This window comes from Pelophylax lessonae (assembly GCF_965119305.1).
Source record: "Pelophylax lessonae genome assembly, chromosome: 9".
NCBI classification, from domain to species: Eukaryota; Metazoa; Chordata; class Amphibia; order Anura; family Ranidae; genus Pelophylax; species Pelophylax lessonae.
In genome coordinates, this window is record NC_138776.1 from 217,520,764 (window position 1) to 217,533,803 (window position 13,040).

Here is a 13,040-nt window from a genome sequence, read left to right on the forward strand (position 1 = left end):
TCTGCTCTCGGCGCTGCTTCCCGGCCTTTTTTAAAACAGATTTGGATAGTTCTAATGGCGCTTGCGAGGCTGCATAAATGGACACTGCGCTTGCGAGGCTGCATATATTGACACTGCTGATGAGGATGCATTGCTGGACACTGCTGATGAGGCTGCATTCATGGGCACTGGCGAGATGTCATTTGATTAAAAAAAATGATTTCAAAGCTGTTTATTTTAAATTTATGCTTTTTTCCTGAAATTTCTCACCAAATATTGAGGTGCGTGTTATACGCCGGCGCGTGTTATACGCCGATAAATACGGTATCTATCTATCTATCTCTATATATATACTGTATATATATATATATATATGGATATGTGTGTGTGTGTTTGAGCTTTGGGGTACACACCCTAATGCAATAGACTGTGCACACCTATGATGACCAGTGGTTCCATATTAGACTCAGGAAGCCTTGTCACCTTTCCAAATTTGGCTCAGATTAAATGGGAATACTGTATACCTGGGGATGCTCAAGACTACCCTACTATGGTGCTCTCAGTGGAGACACTTAATGGAACGGTCAAGCATGCCTTGGGTGTGGTTACCTTTCTACAAAGTGTAATAATGGGCTGTGCATTGGTCCAGAAAGCCAAAAACTAAACAAAATATATTTAAACAATAGATTTTTTTAAAGTGTTCCAAAGTCCTAGCATACACTTTCATTATATACTATCAGTTTGTAATAGCAATACAAACATTACATATTTTTTAAAGCTTTCTGGAAAAATATACTTTCATGTTGTTAGTGCTGCCGGTCTGCTGGCCATCTCCACAATGTCCTCAATTTCCAACATGCTTTGCAGCTTCTACTCTGTTTACTTTCAATTTCTAAGGACTACATATCCCGTCACACCTTGCTGCCTTCAAGCAGTAATTCCAGTAGTGACATACCCCTTCTCAGCCTCCTGTAGGCCTACTCAAAGGACATAGTGAAAGTGTGCCACAGAATTCAAGGAAGCCGGTGTGTTCAAACTTGTTCAGATTAATAGGAGTATGCTAGAAGAAATTGAAAGAAAACATGGAAATTGTGATTGGCCACATGTTGACTTCACCACGCCACCAGAAGTGATTCAGAAGTGTGCATGCCAGAACTGTTCTCAATATTTCTCAATCAATCTTATATACAGTATGTACCTGTAAGTGCAATATAAGCTTTAATAAATATTCCAAGGGGATTTCACACTATGTGGAGCGTATGCTCTTTTATTTCTTTTTGAGCACATATGGCTATTGTTAGCGAAAGGAAGATCTATATGGACTATAAATTATTATTTCGGCCAATATGTGAGCCTGACGAAGAACGTGGGAAACGTTGCTTGCATGGATTATTATATCATATGCTGTTTATGACTCCTCTAGTACTCATATACATCTGGTAAGCCAGCATTTTGTGTCCATTTGGTGAAGGCAACTCTATTTGATGTGGGAACACAGCTCAAGATCCTCTTGGTGGAACACTTTGATCATAAAAGCATTTTCTCTCACAGTATGGACTTTTGCACCATTATTTTGGGACTGTTTTTACATTCTGTTTGTTTTTTGATCTAGTTCAACACACTTGGTTTATAACAATAAAATGAATATATGATTTTAATTTTTGACCAAAGGTATGTTTAAAATGAACTTTATAGGGAAGATATGACATATATACTTAAATAATTGCTGGTTATTTTTTTCATTTACTTTTCTTTTAAACCCATAGCTGATCTTGTATGCCTGGATTATGTACAATGATTTTTGAGAATGCATATTTCTTCTAAAATGGAGAAACTGTCATGCAGCCAAAATGTTAATATTATTCTCCTGACAACAGTTAAATTATTACGAACGAATGGTCGCTGATGCTTACACTGAATTCATTCACCTTCCAGAGTGCTGGGGGAATCCCTAAGACCGCCAAAGTAGGAGTTGAGGGATTTAAATACTTAAGTTGTTGAGTGAGTAAACCAAGTACTTGGATCAGAACTGTTCCAGAGCTGGGCCTCCTAAAAAACTAGGCAAGAATAGAATTTTCATGCAATACTAGAGATGCTTATTTTGACCCCAGGAAGTATTCTTTGTTAACTAATTAAATACAATATAAAAATATTGGAGAAATGTGTAATGTTCTGTAAACAGTATATTTATAAAAAAAGAGTAAATCTGCCATTCACCAAACATTCACTGCATGTGTATTTTAAACATAATGTAAAACATTCACTTCCTGGTGCATGTGTTTTTAATTGCAGTGATTGATTCTTTACCAGTGAATGCTTGGTGAAAGTCACATTCACTGTCTATTAGGCCCCTAAGGAACATCCTATTAAGGGATTTATTAGCAAATTCTTCATGCTTACAGCCAATATTCACTCAACAACATTCACAATACAGTACATTTGCTGGGTAAAAATAATTTTCCCTAAGTCAGTATATTACTTGATGCCCCCTACCATAAGGGTACCATCCCTCATGCCTGGCATGTCAAGTTTGCTGTGTGTAGAACTGGACGGCATACTCCAGATGCAGCCAGACCAGAGTCTTGTAGAGTGGGAGAATTATTGTTTTTTCTCTGGAGTGAATCCCCTTTTTGATACATGCCAATATTATGTTGGCTTTGCATGCAGCAGCTTGGCATTGCATGCCATTGCTAAGCTTGTCATCTACTAAGACCTCCAGGTCCTTTTCCATCTTTAATTTCCCCAAAGGCTCTCCCCCTAGTGATTAACTTGCGTTTGTATTTCTGGCACTCAAATGCATTAGCTTACATTTTTCAACATTAAAACCTCATTTGCCATGTAGATGCCCATCCCATTATGTTGTTCAGGTCGTCCTGTAAGATTACCACATCCTGCGTAGAAGTTATTGCCCTGCTTAATTTAGTATTGTCCGGAAATACGGGGATTGAGCTGTTTACCCCATCCTCTAGGTCGTTTATGAATAAATTAAATAGGATTGGTCCCAACGGTTAAAGCTGAAGATCGGGCATACGGCGGGTAGCCTCTTAGGAGGCGAAGCATTTTTTTTTTGCAATTTTTCTATTTTTTGGGTACCGTGATTGACGATGGATTTACATCGAGGCACAATATTTTTTTATTTTTTTTTTACACTTTTTTGGTTAATGGGTACGGATATGATGTACCTGATACCCATTGACTTGGGGAGGGGTGGGAAATGTTCAGGGGGGGGGGGAGGTGGCGCTCGCTTGCTTGCTCAGTAAGTGTCTGGTAGGGATTTATGAAGTTCCCCTTTAATTCTATACCAGACCCAAAGGGAATGGTATGGATTTTGGGGGACCCCTACGCTTTTTTTTTTTTACATTTTGGCGTGGAGTTCCCCTTAAAATCTATACCAGACTCCCTGGTATAGATTTTGGGGGGGACCCCACGCCATTTTTTTTTTTTTATTCTGTCATAGGGTTTCCCCTAACCACTTAAATACAAGGCATTTTCTCTCCCTTCCTGCTCACACCAATTTTAAGCTTTCAGTGCTCATTGGCAACTATGGGAAATCTTGGTCAGCTTGACATGGCACTGCTCCCTGTCTTTACCGTTGGCATCCATGGGAACTATTGGTCAGCTTGACTTGGCACTGCTCCCTGTTTTTACCATTGGCGTCTATGGGAAATCTTGGTCCACTTCACATGACACTGCTCCCTGCCTTTAACATTAGCATTTATGGGAAATGTTGGTCAGCTTGACATGGCACTGCTCATGAACCATAGTGACAGGGACACCAAACTTGGGGAGCACTGAGAGGGGACCCAGGACTTCAACGTATCCATACATTTTAAAAGTGGAGTATACCTGTACACTACACTAACTGCACTAAACTGACTCAACACACTATCCACTAACTACCTGCCTAATCCCTATTGTCACGCACTATACACGCCTGCCATGTAAGCAGCAGCCTTATATAGTGCGGTGCATGGACTTAGCCCCTGAGCCATGATTGGCCAAAGGCACTCTGCCTATGGCCAATCATGGCTCTAACAGTACATTGTGCTGTGATTGGCCAAAAAATACAAATCACGTGTATACTTTGGCCAATGATCCACAATCAATGCACTGCAAGAGCACAGTGCATTGTGGGGCGCTCAGCGGTGGGGGGATTTCCCGCCGAGCACCCCATTTGTTCGTGTGTTCAGCGAACAGCTGATGTTCGAGTCGCACTTACCTTAGACTCGAACACACAGCCCATCCCTACTCAGAAGCCCTGACGCACAGCCGCCATCTTGGAAAAGGGCAGAGGAACACAGGAGGACTACATAGCTCAGGAGAACAACAGCAAAAACATAAAAAAGGAATGAAGTAAAGGCAAACCACTGCAGAGAACCAGGCTTGCTTTTGGTTATTTTTCAATGCTAAACAGCACAACCCCCAGGACCACCAGACTGGGGTTCCCTCTGTAGAGTTTGTTTAGAGGTTGTACAGGATAGGGACTTCCACCCAAAAAGGGCTGAGCCTGGCTGGGGCGAATGCGGTAAGTGGTAGTACACAATCCATCCAGTCCCATTCAGGTGAGGACAAAAAAGAGAATGCTGGGCTGAGGCCTAGCAAAAAGCTTTAAGGTAACCAGTCCTATCAAGTTGTAAAAGTGGAGCCACTACCCAGTGTATGCTGCCATGATGCACCAGGAAAATATCTTTACAAGCTAAACACTCCAAAGCTCAGCAGACATACAGGGTTTGCTTTACTAAAACAGGAGAGTGAAAAATCTGGTGCAGCTCTGCATAGAAAACCAATCAGCTTCCACTTTTTTTGTCAGGCTGGGTTCACACTGATGCGGTGTACTACATCACATGTCATTTGTACAGGAATCTAAGTTGGATTTCTGTACAAATGACATGTGAATTCAGTGCGGTGCGAATTGAGCCATACATTAATTGGATAATGTATAATAACTGAGCCATACATTAAACTGGATCTGCACAAAAAAGGTACAGGACCCTTTTGTCCACACTGGAATAGGATTGTATGGGTGTTCAGACCCATGTGATCTGATTCCATCCATTTCCACAGGTCGCACTGCGTTCTGCTAACCAATTTGGGGGTGTCATAAACTTTAAATTGACTCCCACAGCAGTTCATAGAGGGAAATGTGAACTGCCTGTGATTCTGATGCGGTGTGGGAACCTGCACAGGAATCGCTGTGGTTCCCGCACCGCATCAGTGTGAACCCAGACTCAAAGGTGTAACTAGTAACTTCAGGGCCCGGTGCAAGAAACCATGAAGGGCCCCCTGGACTCCTGGCCGGGGCCCTTCCCTTTAAGCCTGGGGCTCTTCCCACTGATCCTCGGGCCTTTTATTCTCATTGTGGGGCCATTAATTATGGTCCCGCGGCGGGACCCTTTCACAAGTTCTGCAGTAGACCCCTTTCCTGACATCTTGGGGCTGCCAGGGCCTAGTTGCAAGTGTGACCTTTGCGATTTTTTTGGTATTTTAATTGTATTATTTTTTATCATTTTATTTTATTTTTTTACAATGTTACTGACAATGACTCTGTCCATTCAGAAAGGGAAGGAGCTGGTAAATTACATATTTACCGACCCCTTCCTGGTTCTCTATTGTGACACATCCCCTGCAGCAGCCAGCAGGAGAGGGAAGGGAGCACAGTGGGGTGGGGTAGGTGGGGGGACCAGCGGAGCACACAGGGGCCCAGAGACAGCAGAACACAAGTGAACCTGGAGCATGGGGCCCGGTTGCAATTGCAACCCCTGTAGTTACCCCTGCCCAGACTTAAGCCTTCATTGAACAAGCTGATGTTAGAAGCTGTTTGGCTACCATGCACAGCTGCACCAGATGTTGCACTATTAAGACTGGAGGTCTTAACCACTTGCCGACTGCGCACAGTATATTTACTGCGGCAGTCAGCCCCTCACAGGCAGAGCAACGTAGGTCTACGTCGCTAGCCTGTGAGGCTCGGGGGAGCGAGCGCGCGCCGCCGGAAGTACGCTCCCGCACGGTCACGGACCCCCCGCGCATGTGACCGGCGGACCCCATGTCCGCCGGTCACTCGGCGATCGTCGGGGGAGAGGGAGAAAGGCAGGCGGCTAGTGTAAACAAGCCGCCTGTCATTCTCCCCTGTGTAGAAACAATGATCATACGGTTCTACTATGTAGGACTGTTGATCACTGTTCCTACACCTCAAGCCACAGCCAATCACAGTTAGAATCACGCCCCTAGGGACACACACAGCCTCCCTCTCAAATAAAGTTAACCCCTTCACTGCCAGTGTAATTTTACAGTAACAGTGCATATATATATAGCACTGATTACTGTAGAAATGTCACTGGTAACCCCAAAAGTGTCAAAAATGTCAGTCAAGGGTCCGATCTGTCCGCCGCAATGTCGCAGTACCGCAAAAAAATCGCAGATCGCCGCCATTATGCGTTAAAAAAAAACAACAAAAATGACAAAAATCTTTCCCTTTGTTAGTAAACGCAATAACTTTTGCGCAAACCAATCAAAATACGCTTTTTGCGATTTTTTTTACCAAACATATGTAGCATAAAACAAATTGGCCGAAAATGTTAAAAAATTTAGATTTTTACATTTTTTGTGGGGGGAATTTCATATAAAAAATGTGAAAAATATTGTTATTTTTGCAAAATTGACGCTTTTTTTTTGTTTATAGCGCATGATCAAAAAATCGCACAGGTGATCAAATACCACCAAAAGAAAGCTCTTTGTGGGAAAAAAAGGACGTCAAATTTGTTTAGGTACAGCGTCACACGACCGCGCAATTGTCCGTTAAAGTCACGCAGTGCCGAATCGCAAAATACCCCTTGGTCAGGAAGGGGGTAAAATCTTCCGGGGCTTAAGTGGTTAATAAATCAACCACATAATTTTACCAACATATTGAAATGTACCAAAATATACCAAAATCTAAATTACAAAGTAACGTTACAAAGACCCTTTGGATGTGGTTACAGAATGCCCACTTTAATTACTTTTTCACTAACACATCTTATCTTTCGAATAAGGTATTCTCTTGAATCCATTCAGAATTGTGGTTTACGTGCAGATTTGCTTTTGCTCCGTCTAACAACCTACCTATTATTGTTTTGTGGCCTAGTGGTAATAAATGCAAACTTTCTGGTGTATTGAATGCCAATCATATAATGGTTAATTGTTATGTAATGGATAACTTATATAATGCCTAGGTGATCTACTGGTAAAATGTAATATGAAGTAATACCCTAAGCTATTTTTTGAGATAATCATGCCTAACAATGTCTGTAGCAATCCACTGGTAAATAGTAATATCCCTAACTATGTGAAATTGTTATAATGGCCTGCAATGTCCATGGATATAGGGGCTGTACTTAACTTTCTGTGTTCTTTCCAGGCAGCCAACCAAAAGTAAATATTTATTGTATTGCAGCTTACCAGTACTTAGATGTGGCGGCTACATTAGTTTTCTTTTTAATACTTTCTTTCCTTTAATTTCAGCCGGTGATCCTGCTAGTATGTCTGTTGTTTTTCAACAAATTAAACTCTCCCGCAGATGTAGCCACTTAAAGGTTGATTCAAAGCATTTACCCCTAACAGGGGTGCTTTCAATGATCAGTGTTTATTTATGTAAAATGTTTCCCCTAACCGAAAAAAATGCTGCTGTAACTTAAAAAATATTAGTTGGAATTGGGCTTTAATCTGTTTAGTGTATCTAAATGTGCTAATGAATCTAACACTACCCTACACCCAGAATGGCAATGCTTTTGTCCAAAGGGGTCTCTGTTGTGCCCTTACATTTATGGTTTCCGTTATTACCTCTTTAGGGTACATTTACACGGGCGTACCGATATGTACACCCATGCAAAGGGACTGTCTTCACCTGTGCAAGATGCACAGTTATTGCATGCAGATCCATGCAGGACTGCCTGCACAGGTTTGGACAGTACACCTGTGTTTTCCACATGGGTGAAGATGGCCCATTTGCTAGGGCATATGGATCGGTACTAGGGATCGGCCAATTATTGGCAAGGCCGATATATCGAGGGCCGATATTGACTTTTGCAGATATATCTGTATCGTCCCAGAACTGGCCGATAATGCAGATATTCCAAATATTGCTCAGGTAAGGATAAAATGATGTCACATTGCATAATTCCATTTACAAATGTTATTGAATATGCCACTCACATATGTACAAATTATAAGCAATGAAGTGATGTCATGACATAATTTCCGGGTACTGGGGCCAGATTAAAAAAAATGACAGCATTCAAAACAGCCAAACTTGGCGTTTTGAATGCTTTTAAGTGCAGAGGAGGGGTTTGGGGTCCCTCCACAAGAGTATCTGTCAAGTAAAAAAAATAAAAATAAAATGCTTTAAATGTATGAAAATATCAGCCAATATCGATACCGATATGCATTGGCCAAAATATCGGTAACGAAAAACCGTTATCGGACGATCACTAATCGATAAGCTCATGTGAAAAAGGGACTATAAAGGTTTACAGCCTGTCAGAGAATGCACTAGAAGCATGTGGATTTTGTGTCCTGAACATAATTCATTATTTAATACCCCCATTGATTAGCTCAAAAAAATTGAAGTGGCCCACTATTGAAAGATTTATTTCTAGTAAGGGGAAGTCCAACCTTTGACAGCTGTCACTGGAACAAGTGTCCTTAATGAAATATGTCCCCTCACCTCCAGAGTCAACTGTAAAATTGTAGATTTCCCATCACTTTCTTTTCCAGTGGCAGTGGTCCCTGGACAGAAAGTTAAGGCCTGTACACACGTACCGATTGTTGGCCGTAAATGTTCGGCCAACGTCCGATCGGCCCATTGTCGGCTTGTTAGTATGATGCTTCCGACAACCGACTGCGACTTTTCGGCCGAACAAAATCTGGTGTGCATGCTATAAAATTGTTGTTGGCCGTCACCAGAACGGCCGATTGTTCGTCAGTCAGTACAGATTTTGGCCGACAAAAGTCAGATGAGCAAGACTGGGCATGCTCAGAGAAGAAAAAACACACGGAAAGTAAACCAGGACATGACATCACTTCTGCAGTTGGTTGTTGTTGGCCGACAAAATTTGTGTGCAGTCTGGAGCACATTTCAACCAACACAACAACACTGGGCAAAAGACGGCCGATCGTTCGGCCGACAATCGGTGCGTGTGTACGAGGCTTTAGAGTAAAACTTATAAATAGAAACACAGACAAAAAATATCTGACAGAGGTTTAAAGTGGAAGGGTTTGCCTAGAAGGTTTGCCTAACCTTAGGCAGGGGTACTACATTCTACTTTTCGTACCTGGAATTGTGACATGCCAGACCAGTACTGGGTGAAGGAAGCAAGCTATTGACAGTATGCCATACCCCAGGAATTTCTGAAATCCTCCCATTCGTGCTGTTTTCCTTAAGCATACAAAAAGACGGGGTTCGGACTGCGACCTAAATTTAAAGAGGCACATGTTTTTATTACATTATATACAAAAACAGTATTTGACATAAAAGGAGGTTTCTATATTATTGAACGGACACAGGTATTACCTGATACAGTGCACGAGAAACATGTGTATAAAGAAAGCCCCTTCACAGAATGTTACTGCTGCTGATGAAAACCTGTAGCAGAAATACAGAGATAATGAAAGAATACAGACTCTGCACTCATGCATATAAAGTATAGCACAATAGAGAATTCTTAAAACAAACAGTATTCACGTAGTTACATAGTCTGGTTGGAAAAAAGACATAGGTCCATCCAGTTCAACCCACAGAGGAAAAAAATGTGATTCCATCACATATTCCAAAAATAGGGGTTATTTCTTCTTTCTGGACAGTGGGCAAAGCCATGCAGATTATTCCTTTTTGTCCCCATGACTTCCTGTACATCCAGAACCACAGGGGTACAGTACTGATATAGCCTAATATTATACCACCAACCATCTGTGGAGTATCTCTTCTACTGTTAGTTGATGTGAGATGTTTCTAGCAATGGTTAGAAAAGGTTAGTTATTTAGGCATAATTAAATCTGTTGTCAATCTAGTTGAATCATTCAGTATATTTTTACGTTATTTTAAACAGATGTATAATAATATGTAAGCCAAATTGTCTAAAAAGTCTACTACGATTTTGCTTGTATCTACATGTTCTTAATTGTTTATTGTGATACTGTTTCATCTTGTTTGATAATACAGTATACTTTTATATTTATTTTTTTTCAATAAAATATTCGTTTTTACATAAATTCTCTAATTATATTGGTCTAACGACGGCACCCCTTTAGAAAGTCCCCCCTCTATACGCCCCTCCCCTTTCTTTCCAAAAATGTATTGTAGTTGTATGGGTACATTATTTTGATACCTTAAAAATCCCAACCACCCATTATTGTTCATGTGTGTATAATAATAATAATAAATGTGGCATCAGTAATAATAGGACCAGCCTACTTTATTATGATTATTCCTAATATTTTAGAGCCAATTTTTCCACACTGCATACAGTTGTTGGACATCATCATTTTAGTAAATGTACTGATACAGTATGCATACCTTGGTATGCATAACCTTCTGGGTAACGCCTTTTTGTTAATCACCAAGCACTACTCAAAAAAAAACAAAAAAAAAAAACATAATTCCTGATTATTTTTCCGAGCCCGACTTTCAATGAGTTTCTCTACAGTGGAAGACATATTCATCAACAAAAGAATATTTGGACATACATCAATTTGCAATATAGATTGGCTTTAGTTAAACTGTTTTTATGAATAATTTTGCATGGTGAATGAACAGTAATAAGGGCTGGGACTCTCCTTTATAGATTTATGTTTAAAAAAGGGTGGTATGCTAGTTACCAAGGGTTCCTGTCTGACTAAATGCATGGTCACAGGTTTGTAAAAATGAGCTAGAAGGGCCATGTGAGATAGGGTGACCAGACGTCTCTGGTTTCTGGGGACAGTCCCCAGACTGAGGACACTGTCCCTGGACCAATTCTGTCCCCGGTTTTGTCCCCGGATCGGATTTCAAAAGGGGCCCGGGCAATTTCAAAGACAGTCAGTGCAGAATAATAAAAAAAAAAATTAAAATTCTGAATTACACACCTCCGCTCCGCCATTCCTACTAACTCAGGGGGGAAGGGCCGGGGGTGTATTTTTTCGATTATCCATGCCCCTTTCTGATGATCATGTGCTGATTGGAGCGGAGGGACTATTTCTTCAGTCTCGGGCACATGCCCATTCCGCTCTCGCTCGCATGTTCTTCTTCCTTGGCTCAAGTCCCGGCCAGCCGCCTGCTTGCCTATCTCCTTACCTTTCCGAGTGGAGTGATTTTCCTCCACTCAGCTTCGCTCCCCACCCAGTAGCAGCCGGGGCCCGGAGAATGAGACTTGAGAGGCTGTGAGACGGGCGGTTGCGGCGACAGGCAGAGAGAGGTAGCTGACAGTGTCCAGCAGCAGGAACAGAGGGGAAGCGGATCCGATCGTGGGGCTGCCAGTGCCTGCAAGGCTTTAACACAGGTGTGCTTTGGGGGTGTCTGTAAATAGACTACATTGCACTGTGTCTGTCTCTCTTGCATAATGGATGGTATCATAACTCATAGGCAGCAGGCACTCTATCATGGCTCTGGCTGGCAGTGCACTGTCACAGTATGTCATATGACATGGCTGCTTATTGGTCAAGTTAACAACATATAATGTTTCTTCTTTCTTGATCTTACCTGCCGCGACTCTCTTGTTGCACTTCAATATTCATCTGGTATGCACTTCTATGTTTGTTTTGATTGATTATTATGTTATATCCTAATAAGGATTATTACCCACACACGTTACAATTCAGTAACTAACATGATACCATTTACTACATTGTCTAGGAAATCAATATTCTCCATATCCAGACCCCTGAAGAAAGGCTTATCCGCCTGAAACGTGTTGGGTTGGAGTATTTCCTCATCTCAGCATATACCCCACAGTATATGCAATACTTTGATTCCACTATGGTTTTACACCCATACACTGTATTTCTATATATGTTGTAAAATTGTAAATGACTAGATCCTCTTTGATCTATTTTATTGTTCTTTAATAAATTATTTAATTTTACTCTTCTTGGAAGTGTGATTGCTGCTAAAGTCCCACCCCTAGGGGGAACCCTCTTCTGTTTGTTAAGTTAACAACATCAGCACCCAGCAGCCATGTCACGTGACACACTGTGACAGAGCCAGCCAGAGCCATGACATAGTGCTTGCTGCCTGTGTGTTATCACAATGCTGATAATCTTAACCAGTTGCTGATCACCCCATAGCAGAGTTACTGCTACAGGGCGGTCGCGCTGCGCAGGATCATGTATATATACGTGATCCTGCATTTCTGGGTATCGGAGCCGATTAGCCAGTCCTGTGGACTCGATGTCTGCCAGTACCCACAGATCATTCTATACACAAGCAGTACCGCGCTCTGCGGTATCAACGGTCTTGTGGACTCGATGTCTGCCATTACCCGCCGATCGTTCTGTACACAGGCAGTACTGCACTCTGCGGTATCGCCATTTTGTCAATATGGAAGACATTGATCCTGTGTTCCTGCAAAGCAGGGACAGGGATCTATGCCTTCCCTTAGTGAAAGAACCTCTCCCACAGTGAGAAAACACTTGTTAGGCACACATTCAACCATTTTATTGCTCTAGATATTAACCCCTTCCCAGCCAGTGTCGTTAGTACAGTGACAGTGCACATTTTTAGCACTGATCACTGTATTGGTGTCAATGGTTCCCACAAAGTGCCAAAAGTGTCAGTTAGGGTTTGATTTATCCGCAGCAAAATTGTAGTTCCCGCTATAAGTCGCTGTTTGCCACCATTACTAGTAAAAAAAAAAGTATATATATATATATATATATATATATATATATATATATATATATATATATGTCCCTGGATTTAATTTTAAAAAATTTGGTCACCTTAATGTGAGATGAGTAACACTGCTGAATAAACCAGGCAAAGGAAAAACTTCACCCAATGGCCTAGAATGCTGCAGGCTCTCACTAGATAGATGGGGGCAGTCAGAAAGCAACAT

General features: G+C 41.6%; 1 protein-coding gene across 1 annotated transcript in view; it reads right to left on the minus strand.

Annotated features, from left to right (window-relative positions):
- TMEM72 (transmembrane protein 72) overlaps positions 1 to 13,040 on the minus strand; it is a 121,226-nt gene that overhangs the window by 16,957 nt on the left and 91,229 nt on the right. The window contains exons 3-4 of the mRNA XM_082268430.1: positions 9,524 to 9,595; positions 9,285 to 9,424 (exon numbers count right to left, since the gene is read on the minus strand). Of these exons, the coding sequence (XP_082124556.1) occupies positions 9,285 to 9,424; positions 9,524 to 9,595 (212 nt within the window). The remainder of the gene's footprint in view (positions 1 to 9,284; positions 9,425 to 9,523; positions 9,596 to 13,040) is intronic.